This window comes from Rattus norvegicus, chromosome 14 (assembly GCF_036323735.1).
Source record: "Rattus norvegicus strain BN/NHsdMcwi chromosome 14, GRCr8, whole genome shotgun sequence".
Classification (NCBI taxonomy): domain Eukaryota; kingdom Metazoa; phylum Chordata; class Mammalia; order Rodentia; family Muridae; genus Rattus; species Rattus norvegicus.
The window spans coordinates 79,023,864-79,041,805 of NC_086032.1; the positions used below are offsets into that span (position 1 = coordinate 79,023,864).

Here is a 17,942-nt window from a genome sequence, read left to right on the forward strand (position 1 = left end):
GAGCCCTCCCTGAAGAGGTGCCAGCCTGGCTGGGCTGGGCAGGGCCCCTGACTCTCGAGGAGATCCTGTCGTCGCTTGCCTCCCCTGTGGTAGCATCTGCATGCGGTCCTGTACATCAGACCGCCAATGGTGCTCGGCCCCGCCGGGCTCCTCACCAGCAGCTTGGTGTCTTTGATGACGCAGAGCAGCTTGGTCCACTGGCCGAAGCGTTTCTTACGCAACAGGAAGGCGCAGATCTTGGCATCTTTCACCAGGTCCATAGAGGCCTCCTCTGATGGCCACTGATGCCGCGTTTTCTTCCCCTTCCCATCCTCTTCCTCTTCATCATATGACTCATAGGAACTGCTCATGGCCTCAGAGTCATAATCTGTCAAGGAGAAAAGGGCGGAGGTGAGAGGCTGACCTTCCAGCCCACCTCGCCTGGCCTCATTTCCAGCCACCATGGGCCTCAGTGGGAAAGGGCTTCTGCCCTGGCCCTGAGGATGAAACCTCCACCAGTCAGGCACTGAGAACTCATCCAAATGCTTCGAATGCAACGACTGAAACATTGAGATTTTTTTTTTAAACCTCTAGACTCTTTCACATCAACAGGATGATGTCACCCCGATGGCAGCATTAGCTTGGCTCTGCCTTGGGTGTGAACCTTATCCGTGCAGAGTCCTCTGCTCCTCTTTCTCTGGCCTTGGTTAAATAACCCCTAAGTCTTCCTGCTGACACTACCCTTCACAAACCCTTTAGAACACTTGGAATACATCAGAGGTCACTCTTCCCACTGTCTCACCTCGGATCTGGGCAGCATTTGTCCCTCCTCTCTAACAGAAGGAATCACACTCAAGGACACGTCAGCTCTCGAGTTACACGTTCTCCACAAATAGCCTGCTCTCTCTTCCCCTGGGCTCTCTACACGTACCCGGAGCTGCCCCCATCTCCTTCCTGTCTGCTGGGGTAATGTATGCTCATGTCTAGCATTAAGTTTATGACTCCCTCTGGCCTGTACCATGGGCTCAAGATTCCCTGGTACTCATGTCCTGAGGTCTTCAGGCTAACACGACTGCATCTGGAGATGGCCCCTTTGGGTTACGATTCAGATTTCTGTTACCAATATGGTCACCACCATAAGTGCAGAGTCCTAATCCACTGGGTGTGGTAAGAGGGAGGAAGAGGAACGTGAAGAAGGGAGAGGGGGGCGAAGACATGGCCAGAGGGCACACCTCTAAGGCAGGCCACCAGTAAGCTAAATGGCTGGCAAGATAAGTCCCAACCTCCAGCATTTCCCAAGAACTTCGGCATTCCAGCCTCAGGGCTGAGTAGGTGTGGCAGCAGCCTGAACCGGCTAGCAGCACACTGTGTCAAAGGCCTTCTGATGTGCTGCACACAGCCTAACAGACTCCTCGCTATGCACACAGGTCAGCTCTTCACGCCAAGCTGGGAGCCCAGGGAAGGGCACATCCTGTTGCATATGATAGCTCTCCCAGCACCTAACAAAGTTGCAGGAACATGGCTAATGCACCGTCAGGGAAAGGAGAGTGGTCACATAGGTCCAACCACACATGCAGATAGATCCTTCAGAGAGACAGTGGCACATTCGGGACTGGGGCGGCTGGGAGCAGAGGTAACAGACACAGCACCTGAGGGAGTGGTCACCTGAGAGTGTCGGGCTGAGACTATACAGAGGGTCCACCACGTTGGTCCTGGCGACCAAATTCAGATCATCAGATTTGAGAACAAGTGTCCCACATTGATACATTTTACACTTTTTAATGAGTGAGTACTTGACAATGAGAGCTTTAGAGCTGAACACAGAACATAGGAGGCCACAGCTTTGCGTGGCTGAGAAGTAACAGTGCCTGACACTCAGGACAGAATAGCATCAGTAATGAAATCTGAATCCCAGGGGCAGTTAGAGAAGGTCGGCTTCCGTGTGTCAGTGTGCATCTTGGTTTAAAAGGATGATGACTGAGGTCGGCATCGGGAGCCAGAGGATCATGACTTCAGCAGAAATGGTAAAGCCTGCCCTCTTCACCACAAAAGAGAAGCCTGCACCCAACAGGCATTCTGACAGAAACCTCAACATACAGGGCTGTGCCCCGTAGAGACCAAGAGAGAACAGGGAGGAGCATACATGAGTGTATTACAGAACCTTTTCTCTCCCGACTTCAGGGAACCACCCCATCTTGGCTCTGTGGCTCCGGGCACCTCTGAGACCAGAAGCTGGAAGGAAGGACTCTGAAGGTCTTAGCCTTTCCCCAGGCCCCTCCTGTATTCATTGGCTTCCTTAGGTCCCAGATACATTGCTCCTACATTTCTGTGGTGATGTTCAGTCCTGCGTCCACCACACCCAGTGCCTTGGCTCACCACCGTTCCCAGGAATGAAGGGACCACCCTGATGGGCAGCTGCCACTCACTTGAGGTGATGTACTCTGGAGCTTTTCCAGGACTCAGGGGCACAGCTTCCTCATAGTAACCCTCTGGGAGAGAGGATGTCGGTAACGGCGGAGGCCCACTGTCAGGAGGCTGAAGGCACAAGGAAAACGGTGCTGGATTAGAGTGGCTACTGGAGATTCAAGGTCACCAGGACCTGCACCACTTTTCCTGCTCATGTCCATCCCCCAGCCTCACCCTGGCTGGTCAGAGACCACTCAGCTCCCACTGGTACCTGTAGGGAGTCCCACCTTCGTGTGGGGGGAGGGGAGCATCTTACCTGACTAGTATTGGTGTACACTGTGAGCCATCAGAAGTCTGCCCCCCAAATCCATCTGGGCTGACTCGAACCTACCCTCTGAGCCCCTCTCCAGCAGAGACATGGCCTGGGTGTCCCTCTTCATCCTCATAGTGTCCCCTGACACACGTACACTCTAAGTGCCCCCTACAGACTGCACCAAGAACAGGAATTGTGTGTGCCCCATTCCCAGGCATTCCTCTCCGTGCTGGGCTGGGGCTAACACAGTGCTGGACCATGAGCCACCCCTGGCCTGCCGCTCTTTGGAAGCCATTCCATCAGAATTCCCTACAAACTCAAAGTGTGCAACACCCGTTAGAGGTAGGAGTCCCTTAGCCTCAGCCCAAACCAGATGCTACGAGCCTGCAAGATGCAGCTCAGACCCCCTTTTCCCTAGACTTTCCTGACAACTAACTCATGCCAGCCTCTTCTCTGACATCTGTGGAACCCTGCTGGTCATTGCCCTTGCTGGTCCTTCTGCCACTAGAAAAGGACAAAGGGAATGAGGTCTGAGGCACCATCTCTGCCTGGCAATGCACCATGGGAGCCCTGCAGGGAGGCTATGGGGTAGCCTCACACTATACAGAAGCAGAGAGCAAGGTCCAGAATCTAAAGCACCCTGCTCAAAAATCAGCCTTGTTCCTGCCATGGTTGGGTTTTCAGACATCCTGGCCTCTACTAAAGACCTTTTTAAATGTCCCCACCCCCCTTCTCTGAGCATAGCTAATTCACGCTATCTATGTTCTGTAAATAACCAGGAAGTGTTAGGGTAGAAGTGACAAGCTCCAGGCCGCCCAAACACTGCTCCACTGACATCATGGGCTTTGTTTTTATTCTTATGCAACCCCCCCCCCAAGAATTCGACTCCATCATTTTCCCTGAGTCCAAAACGTCCTCTGTGACTAATGGCCACTGCACACCCACCCTGCTTCTTCCTCCTGCAGCCAGAGAGAGGCTTGATTCCTAGGTCAGTGCTATTACCTAACCGCCCAGGCCGTCCCCAGAAAAAAAAAAAAAACAGCTTCCACCCCTCCTATCACTGCCTTGTTCCTAGGGCCGCCATCAACCTACGTGTTAAGGGGCCACCTTTGCAGGCAGCCAGCACTCGCTGGAGGGGATGTACTCCAGAGGTGTCCCAGGGTCAGTGCTGGCTCAACCGAGGTCTTTCTGTCCTCTTCAGAGGACTGTCCTAAGGAGATCTGACATGCTGTGCTTGGCACTGGGCGAAGCTAAACATTCAGCCTAGAATCCAAGGCTGCTTGGGGGAGCCACTTGATTCTCAGTGCTTAAAGACGCACGGGAAAGCAGGAATCTTGCCTTCCTCGGAGCATGGGAAACTGACTGCTCACACCTTGAACTAGAGCCGAGTCTCTGTGGGTATCCAGGTCAGGCCTCCCTCCAGGGAGTTGTGAATAGGGAAGAGCGGGGGGGGGGGGGGGGGAAGGCTAGTGTGTACTGAGGGGTTTGTGAACAGACACAGTCAAGCCGCCAAGGACACGGCCTGCAGAGAGAGACACCTTGGGCCTCAGGATTTCATCTCTAAAAACACAACAGGAAGAACCTTTGGGCCAGTGAGAAAAAACAAGCTCAAGAGGTTCAGCAAAAGTTTCTGGGAAAATATAAACAAGCAGAAGAAGAAGAATTCTGGCCACTAAGATGGCCCAGCAGGTGAAAAGGCGGGGAAGGCATCTTGGTCTGCTTTCTGTACTGTGATAAACACCATGGCCAAAAGCAACTTTGGGAGGTGGCTTGTTACATCTGACAGCCTACAGTTCCCCAGGTAGGAGGAGCCTAGGGGCAGTGGCTGACACAAAGGCCCTGAAGGAAGGCTTGCCCAACAGGGCTTGCTCAGCCTGCTTCCTCATACTTCCCAGGCCTTCCCGCCCAAGGCTAACACCCAGGTAGGCTGAGATCTTCCACTTCAATCAAGAAGGCTGGCCCACAAGCCTTCCTCAATTGAGGTACCTCCTTGCCAGGGGACCACAGTTGTGTCAAGTTAACAACAACAACCACCCCTAACTAGGCCATTGTGCAAGTCCGACAACCTGAGTACGATCCCGGGAACCCCAGAGGAGAGACTTTGTCCTCTGACTTTCCCATACACACTGGGGGCACTTCTGCCACACTCACACACAACAGTAATAATAAATAGAGATTAGTGTTTTAACAAAACAAGAAAGCTCAGATACGCCGCCACGCACAGCAGTGCAGCCTGGAGCTGCTGACTTGAAAAACCTCAGTCAGCATCGCCTGGTGAAAAAACGCTTCGGGCCCCAACCCCTGTCTAGATTTCTTGAGTGTCTCTGCTCAGGATGGCTGCTCACAAAGTTGCTTGTCTTACCTGTGTCTGCATAGCTTACATTTTTTTTTTCCGGAGCTGGGGACCGAACCCAGGGCCTTGCCATAGCTTACATTTTTAATACTTTGCACTTTTTAAAAAGAAACATTTCATTTTTGACAGTGTGTGCACATGTGCGCGCGTGCATGCACGCACGCACACACACACACACACACACACACACACACACACACACACACCTGTGTGTGCCCTAAATGTCAGTGCCTACACAGAGAACAGGACACTGGACCAGGAGCTAGGGTTACAGGTGGATGAGCCCTCTCAGTCTTACCATTGTGATGTCAAGCAGAGAAGGGCTGTGGGGGTGGGGACGGGGGACTACAGAGTTCATATCACAGACCACATCCAGACCCCTAGCTTCCTAAGGAGGCGCATACCTCTGCACCCCTATCTTACCCAACACCATTACACCCACTCTCCCCACAGCTGGAGCTCTGCCGCCCTCACTGTGGCCCGGCCTATGGCACGACCTCATACATCACAGAGGTCTTTGCATAAGAGACACTAGGAAGCCCCCAATCTGACAGGAGCTGAGAAACCACTTTCTGGCTCCAATTCTACACATCCAGGGTTGCATCCACATTGCTTTCCTGGCTGCAGAAAAATCCATCTATTTAGAGTAGCAGACAATAATTATACAATCTGAAATAAGAAAATCGGTTCTTGTGATATCTACCCCATACCAGCACACCTGTCAATGTCTGAGATTCCCTGGCCAAGGGGATTAGAACTTGGGGATTTTTCTCCCATGGGCTATAAAACTGAAGATAGATAGATAGATAGATGGATAGATAGATAGATAGATAGATAGATAGATAGATAGATAGATAGATAGATGTTTCCATCCTAACACCAAGAAATCCAGTGTTGGCAGTCAGTCTTGAGACAGAGTTCGCCGTTCCACCCACTCTCTGATCTGCGTGCAACAAGTGACTACCCAGCAAGACCCAGCATGCATTTTCTTAGGCTCTCTCAGCCTTGACCTTCCACACTGAGGAGGCAGAGCCATTAGGAGGCAGCACCCGAGTGGAAAAGCAGAGGAGACTGCAGGAGTGCAATCCAGGTGCATGCCTAAAACTCCACAGGGCGAATGCAAGCGAAAGACCACATGGAGATGTCATGCTGAGATTCCGGAAAGACGAGAGATGAAGGGGAGCACGGGGTCACCTGTGTCTACAGAGGAGCAGTAGCTCCAAGTCTGACTCCATGACTGTCATTGCCCACCTTTAATACGTCATCACAAAGCATTCTCTAATCCCATCTGTCAGACGAAATAGGGCTGTCCCGGGAACTCAGCAACCAACCGAACACTTAAGAATTGCCAAGAAAGCAGGGTGTGGTGACACACACCAGGCAGAGAGGCAGGTGGATTTCTGTGAGTCAGGTTATAAGCTCTCAAAACCTACACTCAGTGACACATTTCCTTTAGCAAGGATGCCCCGTTCCCCAAAGCTCCCCAAAGCTCCCCAAACAGAACCGCCAACTGGAGACAGAATGCTCAAATACCAGAGCTGCGGTGGTTTGAATAGGAATGGCCCCTTAGCCCCATAGATCAGAGTGTTTGGTCATTAGCAAGTGGTCCTAGGAGGTGTGACCTTGTGGAGTGGGTGTGGCTCAAGCTGGGCCCAGTGGCTCCCACTCTCTTCTGCCAATCCAGATTTAGAAATCTTTGCTGCTTCTCCAGCATCATGTCTGCCTGTGTGCCACCGTGCTTTCCATCAGGACAAAAACGGACTAAACCTCTGAATTGTAAGCTGGCCCCAATTAAATGTTTTCCTTTGTAAGAGTTGTCATGGTCATGGTGTCTGTTCACAGCAGGCAAATATTAACTAAGACACCGGCCTATGGGGGACATTCTCATCCAAATCGCAGACTCCCTGCTGAGCTGGTGGTGTTGTGAGGAACAGAAGCGGAAACAGATCACCACAGGGAACTGGCTTCAGAGCTTGGGCAAGCATCAGTTGACATCCACGCACATGGGCAATCTATTTCCAGTGAAGTGCCCACTAGTCCAAACCTTTCGGCTCGCTCTACAAACCAAGTACAACTAGCTCAAGAGCTGCACCTCTGTGACAAACAAGCCCAAGAGCTGTTCAGAAAGCCCAGCTCTTGACAGAACTGATTCTATTACACCTATGCCAGCTTTGGTCTGCAGCACCCCTGAGAGTGACTTCATGAGTGCCAACCATGCTGCACACTGCCCGGCACTCACAGGGCTTCCCAAGTCCCCACCCTCACCTCACAAGCCCCCTTCCCTCAGGAACATTAGCACTAGCTGATGAAGCTTGTTCATCATGAGCAAGGCTCCATTTCATATAGCCCGCCCTGGGCGGCAGGCATGCTCACTTGGGGGCAATTTGAGAAGAGCCGGACATTCCCTTGGTTTCTCAGAGCAGCTTCTATGTTACAAAGCTGACCCTTGGCTGACATTTGTAAGCAATGTAAAAAACAAAAGAAGGAAGCTGGGTGTAGTGTTAGCACACGCTTTTAATCCCAGCACTGGGGAGGCAGAGGCAGGCAGATTTCTGTGAGTTTGAGGCCAGCCTCGTCTATATTGTGAGCCTGTCTGAAAAGGAAGGAAAGAAGGAAGGAAGGAAGGAAGGAAGGAAGGAAGGAAGGAAGGAAGCAAGCAAGCATAAGCTGTCTTTGAACGCTTTAATTTTAATTTACTTGAAAAATGACAAGAGATAGTAATTTCGGAAAGCTGGTATATTGGGACAACCAAAAGGAATAAAGTGGTAATTCTTATTTAAACAATCTTAAGTAGTGATGAGTTTCATTGCTGTTGCTGTGGTAAAAATATCCTGATTTTAAAAAAAATAGAGAAGAAAAAGTTTTCATTTGGCTTCAATTCCAGATTCCAGTCCATTACTGGGGTAGTCTTTGCCTGTTCCTGCTTTGGCCCAGCATGATCGGCACGCATAGATTCTTAGTGAAGATCTCACTCACTGGCCCCTGGCCCGATTCCTGACCAAGCCCGTGCTTGTCTCTGAATCACAGCTGGGATCTCCACTGTCCTAATTCTCCCACTTTCCAAGCCCTGGCGGAATGGCCCGGGAAGCTCTGAGCATCTCCAAAGTCTTTCAGATTCTTCCCCAAAAGCAACATGGTCATTTTATCACAGCAACAAGTGTTTATAGCAACAGAGAGAAGGCAGTATTCGATGCTTCAAGCCACAAAAAGGCAAAAACCAGAACACAATATCAGTTTGCAAACATGGGAAATAATTGTAGCTGGTGTAAGGCACAGATGCTGTGCTGTTGAGTTTTCACTCTTTTTTTTCTCCCATCAGTGAACAAGGCACAGAAGCCAGAGAAACCCTTCCCCCACTAAATTGGCTGCTGTGTTTACCACAACAGAAAGCAAACTAGGACTGACGCCATGTTTTCTCATGATACGCTCACAGTTCCCACCCGTCAGTCAGCCTGTCAGTCAGCCTGCCCAACACTGAGGCATTACCCATCCAAACCAGGATCTACCACTCACACAGTTTTGAGTGCGTCCAGCTCACTCTTGGGTTTGAACCTTCATTTGGGGGCCCCTCTGCCCAATGTGGTCTCCTTCCCAGTCCCATCCTTCCCAAGAAGCAAATCCTCCATAAAGCCAGCCTTCAAAAATCAATGGTGCCCGACCAAACCCAAAGGCAAACTGACCAGAAATTACTGACTGACTAACTCACTTGACAAACTCATTCTTCACTAAATACTCTAAGAAAGACAGGCATGATGGGGTACATCTGTGATCTCAGCATGGGGAGGCAGAGGCAGGAGAATTACAAATTCCAGTCCAGCCTGACATATACAATCAATTCCAAGTCAGCCTACATACGAGACGTCTCCCCACCACCCTCAAAAAGCACTCCTAAAAACGTAGTAGAGCGCTTTGGTCAATTGCTGGATTGCCCTGAAAACCCCAGATATCCTCCAATCCCTCTGCACAATGGCCAGACGGGTGGTCACGCAATTTTATTTGCTCGTGACCAGCAAGCTCTTCTCTAAGGACTGACCAACTTGTCACTGGGTGAGGTAGACTGGAAGGAAAGTCCACAGAGATGCAAATGGTACAAAGTGCTGACCCTTCGGTGAGGACTCTTACTCTGAAACTGGCATCCAAAGGGCTCCTCTGTCCCTCCGGGTGGCCCTACAGGATGTGCACTCCAGGAAAGACCAGCTGGAGGCTGTATAGGAGAAGACATGCGATCCCTACAACCACCACTCTCCTTCCTGCTCCTAGGTATCCATTCCTCCTCCTCGATCCTGAGACACTCCCAAGACACAACACGTTGACGATGGAACAGAAGGTACCAAAATGTTGGTCTGCCACAAAGTGCCATGGGTTCAAGACTGGTCTAGAGCAAAACATTTAAACCAGGAAATGGGGGACTGCTGATTTCCATCCAGCTCCTACTTTGTAGAAACAATTTACCAGTAGAAGGTATGAATATTGTTGAATGAAATACTTTTGGAATATGACTTCAGCAAATGATACAACAACAACAATAACAATAACAACAACAACAACAACAACAACAACAACAATAATAATAATAATAATAATAATAATAATAATAATATAGTGAAAAGTTTCTACAACAGGAAAGGAAAAGAAACCAATGATTAAAAATAAGCTTATGAGGGGGGGGGTTGGAGAGATGGCTCAGTGGTTAAGAGCACTGACTGCTCTTCCAGAGGTCCTGAGTTCAATTCCCAGCAACCACATGGTGGCTCACAACCATCTGTAATGAGATCTGGTGCCCTCTTCTGGTGTGTCTGAAGATAGCTGCAGTGTACTCATACATAATAAATAAATAAATCTTTAAAAAAGTAAGCTTATGGCCTCAGCAAGATGGCTCCACAGATGAAGACAGTGCCCTCAAGCCTGATGACCTGAATTAGATCGCACATCCTGGAAGGAGAAAACTGATTCCTACAAGTAGTCCTCTGACCTCCACACCCTCCTCATGGCGCATGTAAGTGCTGGAGTCCATTTGGAGGACAAGCCTGACGGGGAAACTTCAGGCCATGCCAGAAAACAGTTTCTGCTTTCCCTGCCTATCAAGTAGCCTTCGGTAACTCAGAACCTTCTTCCAAAGACTGGCAGCCACACTCCTCACGTGCTCTAGAGCGTGTTAGGAGGCTCTCAATCTTCTAACGCTGTGACCCTTTCATACAGTTCCTCATGTTGTGGTGGCCCCCAACCATAAAGTTATTCTAGTACTTCATACCTGTAATTTGGTACTGCTGTGAATTGTAATATAACTGTATTTTCTGATAGTCTTAGAGGACCCCCATGCAAGGGTCATTTGACCACCCCCCAGGGGTCTTGAGAACCGTTGCTATAAAGTGTTTAATGGTTTTTAAAAGCCACACCATGAGGGTTGCATAAACTGTCCCCGCATCTGTGATTATCACATTCTTCGGTCTTAGTCGTCTCTAGTCAACCAAAAGCATTATGTGCAAAGTTCTATAAATAACCACCAAGTTGGAAATCCCTTCCACTACAGCACACTGTTAGAATTACGGCTTTATTATTAGTACCCATTCTCCCCGCTAACATCGCACTCTGCACAATCGTAGATTGAGCCTTTTCAATGTCTGTCCCAGTAAAAGAAAGGAAAGCCGGAGAGAGGTACGGTGCTGTGCACGAGGCATCACGGACAAGGGACCACAGCCTGAGGAACAGACAGTGCTGCAGAGTGACGAGTTTACGCTCGTCTCAGTGAAAGCCAGTTCTCCTGATTGAGCAAGATGCGGAATAGAAAGATACAGGAAGAGCTGAAGAGAGACAGCAATGGCATGCGAGTGCATCTCCAGTTTGAAAATAGAGCAAAAGGAGACCGCTGAACCTATTTGAAATACATCGATTCAACTGAATTGTATGTTTCTGTAATGTGCACGGTTTTTCTCTTGAGAAAAAAAAAATTCACCCCGGAACACAGCAGTGGGTGTCAGAGGTCACACAGAAAGTGGGTGGAGTCCTCAGGCTCCTTGGATAAGATTCTGTGCCAACTCCCCTTCACCTGTCTAAACAGATTTCCAAGAACCTGTGCTTCCAGGATTCTAGAGAGAAGCACGAGCTCCTTCTGTTATTAGCAGCTTCAGGACCCGAGGAACACGTTCCTGAGGAGCACCTCGGGCAGAGAGAGGCCTCTCCCCACCGACTTTTATCACAGGCCTGACAGGCACAAGAGCAGCCCAGGCCCCCAGTGTCGGTGCCGGTGCCGGTGGCGGGTGCGTGTCAACTCACCAGCCATGGCTGAGGGATCTCTGGCAGAGGCATCTGGGGTGGTGCCGGGAGGTTGTTGGTCTCTGCCTTCTGTGCATGGTCCTTCACTTCAAAGCCTGTAAGGATTAAGCAAAACCACAGATCTGGGTGAGGAGGAGGAGGAGGAGGCCAGGAGTAGCGGTTCCTGCACCCTCTGGAGAATGGCGCAAATATTTATCTCCTCTGATCCTTCACAGCAGTCCTGCAAATGGTGGTGGGGGCATCCCAGGTCCCCCCTTAACTGTGAAAGGGCTACCTGACGGCAGGAGGGAGAGGGAGAGGACTGAAGGGAGAATTCATGGAGGGGATAGTGTCAGAGGACATATTGGAAGAGAACGAACGAATACAGTTTAGAAATAGGTGGGGTAAAGAGGATTTGGAAGCCTAAGCATCTGGACCAAGGATGTAGGCTGTGAGACTCACCCTTGGATGACTGCATTCGAAGCAGGATGTTGGTAAGCACTGCCTTTTTCTCTCTGACAGTTGACGTGAGGTACTCATGGTCCAGGAGCTCCAGGAACAGGCGGAGTTCAACTATTAATTCTTCCATTGCTGGGAAGAAAGGAGAGAGGAAGAAGGGAATGGATCATCAGGCTGGGGGTTTGCAGATGTCATAAACAGGAGTGTGAGCTTCACCTCAGCGCCTCAGATTCAGTCCAGTCACGGGGTGAAGTATTCTACATTTTAACACAAGGAGCAAGAAGGCTAATCCAGGCCCACTGAGGACTCATGATCTTCCTGACACATGTATGATTCCTTCACCCTTACTTGGAGGCAGCGAAGCTCGACTGAGAGAAGAGTCAAGGCCAACAGATGACGTGGCCCCAAAGTAGTTATCATTCCATGTCAGGTGGGTGATTCTGAATCTCAGTGTCCAGAAAGAGATCCGAGATTAAAATATCAGTTTTCAAATAACCGCCAGCACACAGATGCCAAAGCTCATTGCCAACCTGCTCTTCTGAGCTGCATCCATTACCAGGATGACCGGGATGCCATCCACACCGCAGTAAGGATACTAGGGGCAGCCGAGATTCCAGCTCAGGGGGTGACCTCCCTCAGGGCCTTCCCGCTCAAACGATGGCAGGCACTGACCTTCGGCACCAGACTGGAATGCAGTGCTGCATCCACAACTTTTCACTGATGGTGTGGACTGCAGGGCAGTCTAAAACCCTCTGCAGTGTTGGCAGGTGCACAGGAATTTCACAACAGTGAGACTCTATCTTCCTGCTGCTGCAGTGACAGGGCAAATAAACGTAAGGGTGAAACTGCACGCACGGACACATCAAGCCCTGGCACATAGGCTCCAGCACTGGCACGAGGCTTCTGTACTAGCATCTAGCTTCGAGCACTGGCACAAGGCTTCTGTACTAGCACTTAGCCTCAAGCACTGGCACCTACCCTCATTAGAGGCATGGTGTTCTCCACAGCTGAGAGCCACTCCTTCTGAAGAGTGCCCTTGACACATCCCTAACATCGCTCAGAAGAACTCTTGCCTTTATCTAGTCTCAATCCCTAAGACTGGTCCTTTCCTCTGCTAGAGCTCTGGAAGCCTTTCTGCAGAGAGCAGCATGCTGGTCAGGAGAAGGAGAGCCTGGCGCCATCTGTGTCACCTGACTTGAATGAACAGCTACAACCATTCATTCATGCTTTCTTTTTTGTCGCTGCCACTAGCCAGAGCCTCCCATGTGTTAGATATGCCACAGAGCTGCACCCCAATGCTCTCAGAAACAAGTTAACTATGCTCATCACGTCTAAGGAAACGGCAGAAAGGGTTTCTTTTAATGATCTTTGCGAGGTTCCAGTAAGTATTTTGGAGTCTGTGTTGGCCAGTGTGAGCCCAACAGCCCCCAACACTGTGCTTTCTAACAAGGTCAAGACTGGCTCTGGGAAACATCACTTTGTACTACCTCACCACAGTGAAAGATCTGTACAGCTCAGGTACGATACAGCAAGGGTGAGCAACAGACCCACGTGAAATGCCAAAGGGCCTGACATCGTCTGCTGTATGCCAGGGCCAGACAGCATCAGAAACAGTAGTGCTGCTTACAGTGCAAAGCAAGTGGTCACCATTTTTCTGTAGAGACCACTAAAACCCCCTCCTTCCCAAGTGAGGGCACTTCTACCATAAAGACGTCTTCCCCTCAGTCTGAACGTAGACAAGAACCCAGCTGTCTTCCTGATGTCAAACATGCCAGCGAAAGTAGACAGCAATGTCTCTTTCTACTTGTCTTGTTTTGGTAAATGAAGATCTTTTTCATAAACCATCTAATAGGTATTAATATGAAATATTGACTATTGTTCCATAGGTTAACAATTATCTTTAGACGCTAGCTCTGGACCAGTGACATGGCCCAGTGGGTAAAGCCTCATCCACTGGTGAGAACAGGCTTGTTCTTTGCTTGCCTCGGGAAACCACTGGAATGACACTGCAGGGATGATATCGGATATTCGCCGACAGCTCTTATAGGAGAGGCAAACCACGCCTACTCAAGTCACTCTGAAGGCACTTGGCATCTTGCTCAGCACACACTAAGTATTCCGTATATCTGCATTATCTATAAGACACCAGGGCATAGAAGGCTCAGTACTTTACAGGGACAACAGTCAGGTCTTGTGATAAAGGGAGACTGGATTGGAACACTCAGGGGCGCACAGGTGAAGCAAGGGTCCCTCTGTGGACTGGAGAAGTTGCCTGTGCATGGCAGTAGGGAGAGTAACTGAGGTAAGTCCTGGGCAAACACTGAGAAGGCCCCTCTCAGAACACAGATGCTTAACAGCTGCACACCTGCAGACCACAAGGCCTGCCTGGCTCGCTGGGAGAAGCAATGGCTCTGGAGGGACAGGGGAATGGGAACGCCTATGCTTACGACTTCTAGAAGTGACAGAGACAGAAATTGAAGCCTAACCAGGAATCACAGCAGGCAGGCTAGGGAGGAGCCCTTCCAATTGTCCTTTCGTACTTGACCCTGAATTCTGCTCTCCAGGTAAAAGGCATCGACTCCTCTGAGAGAACAAAGAACCCCATCGCCGCAACACAGAAGGGCTAGCCTAGCACCACAATCTAATCCTTCAAGACTAACCTTCCAGCTGAGCTTTGCTCCAGTCGTAGCTTGCTTTCTGCTGCTGTGATAAACGCTATGACCAAAAGCAAGTATGGGAGAAAAGGGTTTATTTCAACCTATATCTTCCAATCCATCACCAAGGAAAGCCAAGGTAAGAACTGAAGAGCAAGGAGGAACCCTGCTTACCCGGTCACTCCCTTTGGCTTACCCAGGTTCGCCTGATTAGGGATGACACCTCCCATGGTGGGCTGGACCCTCCCCTCCCACCTCAATTATCAATTAAGGAAACACCTCACAGACATGGTCAGGGGCCAATCTGATCGGGACAACTAATTCTTCAGTTGAGGATGTTTCCCTTCAAGGACTAAAAGCGTGGCTCAAGGCCGCAGTTCGCTCTTCCTGCTGGACCCTGGTCTGAGGACTGCAACACACTAACTAGTGACCGCCTAATGGCTGAGCATTTTTTCACATTCTTTTCTCATTGGTCTCTTGTGATCTTATCATCTCCAAAACAGGGGCCTGGGGTAGCAGGCTGAGGAGGAAACCTCTGTACAGGGACCCCCTCCTTTGTCAGCCCTGACATCCAGCACCCTATGCTGGATGGAATGTCAATCACTGAACAGAGACGGGGCCAAGGAGACAAGAATTGCTAATAACCTCCCCATAAAACATCCCCCCAGATACCCTCACTGGATCCTACTTGACCCCGTGCTAAGGGGAAGTCTGTCTCTTCCCGCAGGCAGGAGCCAATCTGCAGTCAGGAACCGCAGAGTGCATCGCTCTGCAGGAATGTCTAGCCCAATGCCTACAGGCACCTGCTCGGTGTGGTAAACCAATCCACTGGGGAATTTCTGGTTTCCCTTAGCAGGCAGGATTCTTGAGATGTGTCTTAAACAGAAAATTCCAGAGATTTAAAAAAAAATGCTGTCCCTGAATAGTAATTGCGTTTTCTGTGACATCTTTAGAACTGAAGAAAAGTGAGGCAGAAGGCCAGCTCCTACAGGGCCCCTTGGGAAGCTACCACACCTGGCAGGGTCTTGTGGCTGGAGCTCATTCTTGGGCGTGTTCTGCAGGGATCCAGCCCTCCAGCAGCAAGGAAGTGAAGCAGCCACCATCGAGTGCAGCCATGCATATTTTCCCTTATAGGGCTATAGTTCGGACTTCTCCAGCAGATTCTTCTAAATATTCCCCCCGGCCTCAGCAGATAAACCAAGGAGGCGGCTTAAAGGTTGGTCTCTGAGTCCCCAGAAGTGGCGGCCGAGGTTTGAGGCTGCTGCGTTAAGTTTCCCTTGGCAGGACAGCACTGATGGTCTTGATAACTGAGATGGCCATCACCTAGGAGGCCGGGGGACTGTAGACATGATGATTTAACCCGTGACATCTAAAGCTGAAGATGGCTGCCCAGCTGGCAGCCGAGAAGACTCAGAGGCTGCAAATAGGATCCTCAGCCCAGACACTGGTGGGAGCCTAACCTGAACCTCTTCTTAGCCAGCTCCTGGGTCGACAGAACCACTGACAATTTGCTGGGTTTCAGGAAGATGCTACAGGAATCTTGGGAATATTCGCCCGTGCCAGGAAGCAAGTCTTTAAGAACATGGGGATGGTTCTGAGCTTCATCCATGCTGACTGAGTTAGAGGCAGATTAGGAGGTGCTGAGGACGGGTGTGAAAATCCCTAGATCCTGTCCTTTGCAGAACCTGTGATGATCCTTGACATTAGATTCAATCAAGGAAGTCCCAAGAGAAAACACCCTTCCACTGGTTCATAGGAAGCTAAGGCGGGCAGGATCCGGATGTGGATTTTGCTGTGAGGGTTCGAGTTGGCGACGACATCACAGGGCAGGAGTTCCCGGTTTACATGAGGGGTCCACTGAAGGGACGCTCGCAGGTCACTCAGTGAGTAGAGTTCAGACATGGCGTGGGAAGCACCCATCCCTGCCCCGCCCACATCTGGCCAGTTTAATTCTCAATTTAATTACCTAGTTGTCGGGCCCTGTGTTCTCAAGGATGTATTCAAATTTTGGTTTGTTCAAAGGTTTGGTGTTTTGGTTTGGTTTTTGGTTTTTTGGGGGTTTTGGCTTTTGTTTGTTTGCTTTGCTTTCCTTTTTGTTTTGTTTTAGAAAAGGTGGTCTTGATTTCCCTCCATTTTGAAAAGGTAATTCCAGAATGGGCACCGAGGCTGAGTCGGGATGGTGAAAGCCAGGTGAGGGGAAGACATTACTAACAGTAACCTAAGCAGAGGGGTGCACTATGCTGCCTTTTTCTTTTTCCATTTTCATGTGTATGGATGTTTGCATGTATGTAGGCACATATGTATGGGTACACGTGTGGGGTTGTGTGCATATGGGGGTCAATGACCAGTCTCACCCTGGATGGCTCTCCGCCCTGATTCACTGTGCCAGTATCTGTTAATCAAACCCAGATCTCACCTATATAGCTAACCTCACTAGCAATTTAGCCTGGGAACCCATTCTCCACCTTCCCAGGCTGGAATTAAAGGTGGCTGCCACACCTACCTGGCCTTTACATGGGCTCTGGGGATCCCAACTCAGGTCCTCACATCTGTAGGGCAAGTGTTTTAACCAATGAACCATCTCCACAGTCCTCGGAAGGACATGTTTATGCTGCTTTATTCATTGTAAGAAATGGAATATTATGTAACTGGAAACTCATTGTGGAAATATCTGGGTACCACGAAGAGCAGAGAGGACAGTGTTGGTGTCAGGAACCGGCTTTACAGTTGGTTGCAGCTTCCCTCCGAACCCAACAATGACAGTGGCCCATGAACAACAGGGACCTCATGAATCTGTTGCCATGACAATGGCCATACATTCCCAGCGTCCATTTGGTTTATCTCCCATCTTTACCTTCGAGAGGTAATGTCACAGCCTAAATAAAAGGCAGACCCTTCCTGACCTTTGCCCCTTCTTCTCTCTCTTTTCCCCCTTTATCTCCGTCACCCCCTTTTGTCCCCTTCCCCCACAATAAACCTCTCTTATGTGGAGCTGCATTGGCCTGGCGTGGTCTGTCCAGACACAGGTGCGCGTGCGCGCACGCGCGCGCACACACACACACACACACACACACACACACACACACACACACACACCAAAATCTTGACAACTATGAACCCAGTGGGCCACAATATGGATCAGTGCCAGAAGGCTTGTCTCAAATACTCCAGGCCCTACGATCAATAGCCAGCATCACAAAACAAAACAAAACAAAACAACAACAAACACAAAAGGCATCTATCTATCTGGCCAACAGTTCTATGTTGGTTTTTCAAGATCATTTTTGTTGTGATTACTTAAGATAGGCGACTCGAGTTTGAAAAATGCCATCTACCCAGTGTTGCAAACTCTTTAGATGAAAACCAAACCAACTGAAACAGACACTGGATGGTAGTCACTGCAGGGACCACTGATGAGGGGTCGTGCCAAGCAAGCTATTCTACTTCAAGGGCATGGCTCCCAGTTCTGTACTTTATGGGGATAGCAGCTTGCACATACCTTGGCAACTCCCCAGTTTCCCTGGCT

General features: G+C 49.9%; 1 protein-coding gene across 9 annotated transcripts in view; it reads right to left on the reverse strand.

Moving 5' to 3' along the window:
- Positions 1 to 17,942, reverse strand: part of Afap1 (actin filament associated protein 1) — a 113,072-nt gene that overhangs the window by 55,903 nt on the left and 39,227 nt on the right. For all 9 annotated transcript variants that reach the window (XM_063272812.1, XM_008770247.4, NM_080900.2 and 6 more), the window contains exons 2-5: positions 11,766 to 11,894; positions 11,325 to 11,419; positions 2,406 to 2,514; positions 156 to 367 (exon numbers count right to left, since the gene is read on the reverse strand). In XM_063272812.1, the coding sequence (XP_063128882.1) occupies positions 156 to 367; positions 2,406 to 2,514; positions 11,325 to 11,419; positions 11,766 to 11,892 (543 nt within the window). In that variant the 5' untranslated portion in view covers positions 11,893 to 11,894. The remainder of the gene's footprint in view (positions 1 to 155; positions 368 to 2,405; positions 2,515 to 11,324; positions 11,420 to 11,765; positions 11,895 to 17,942) is intronic.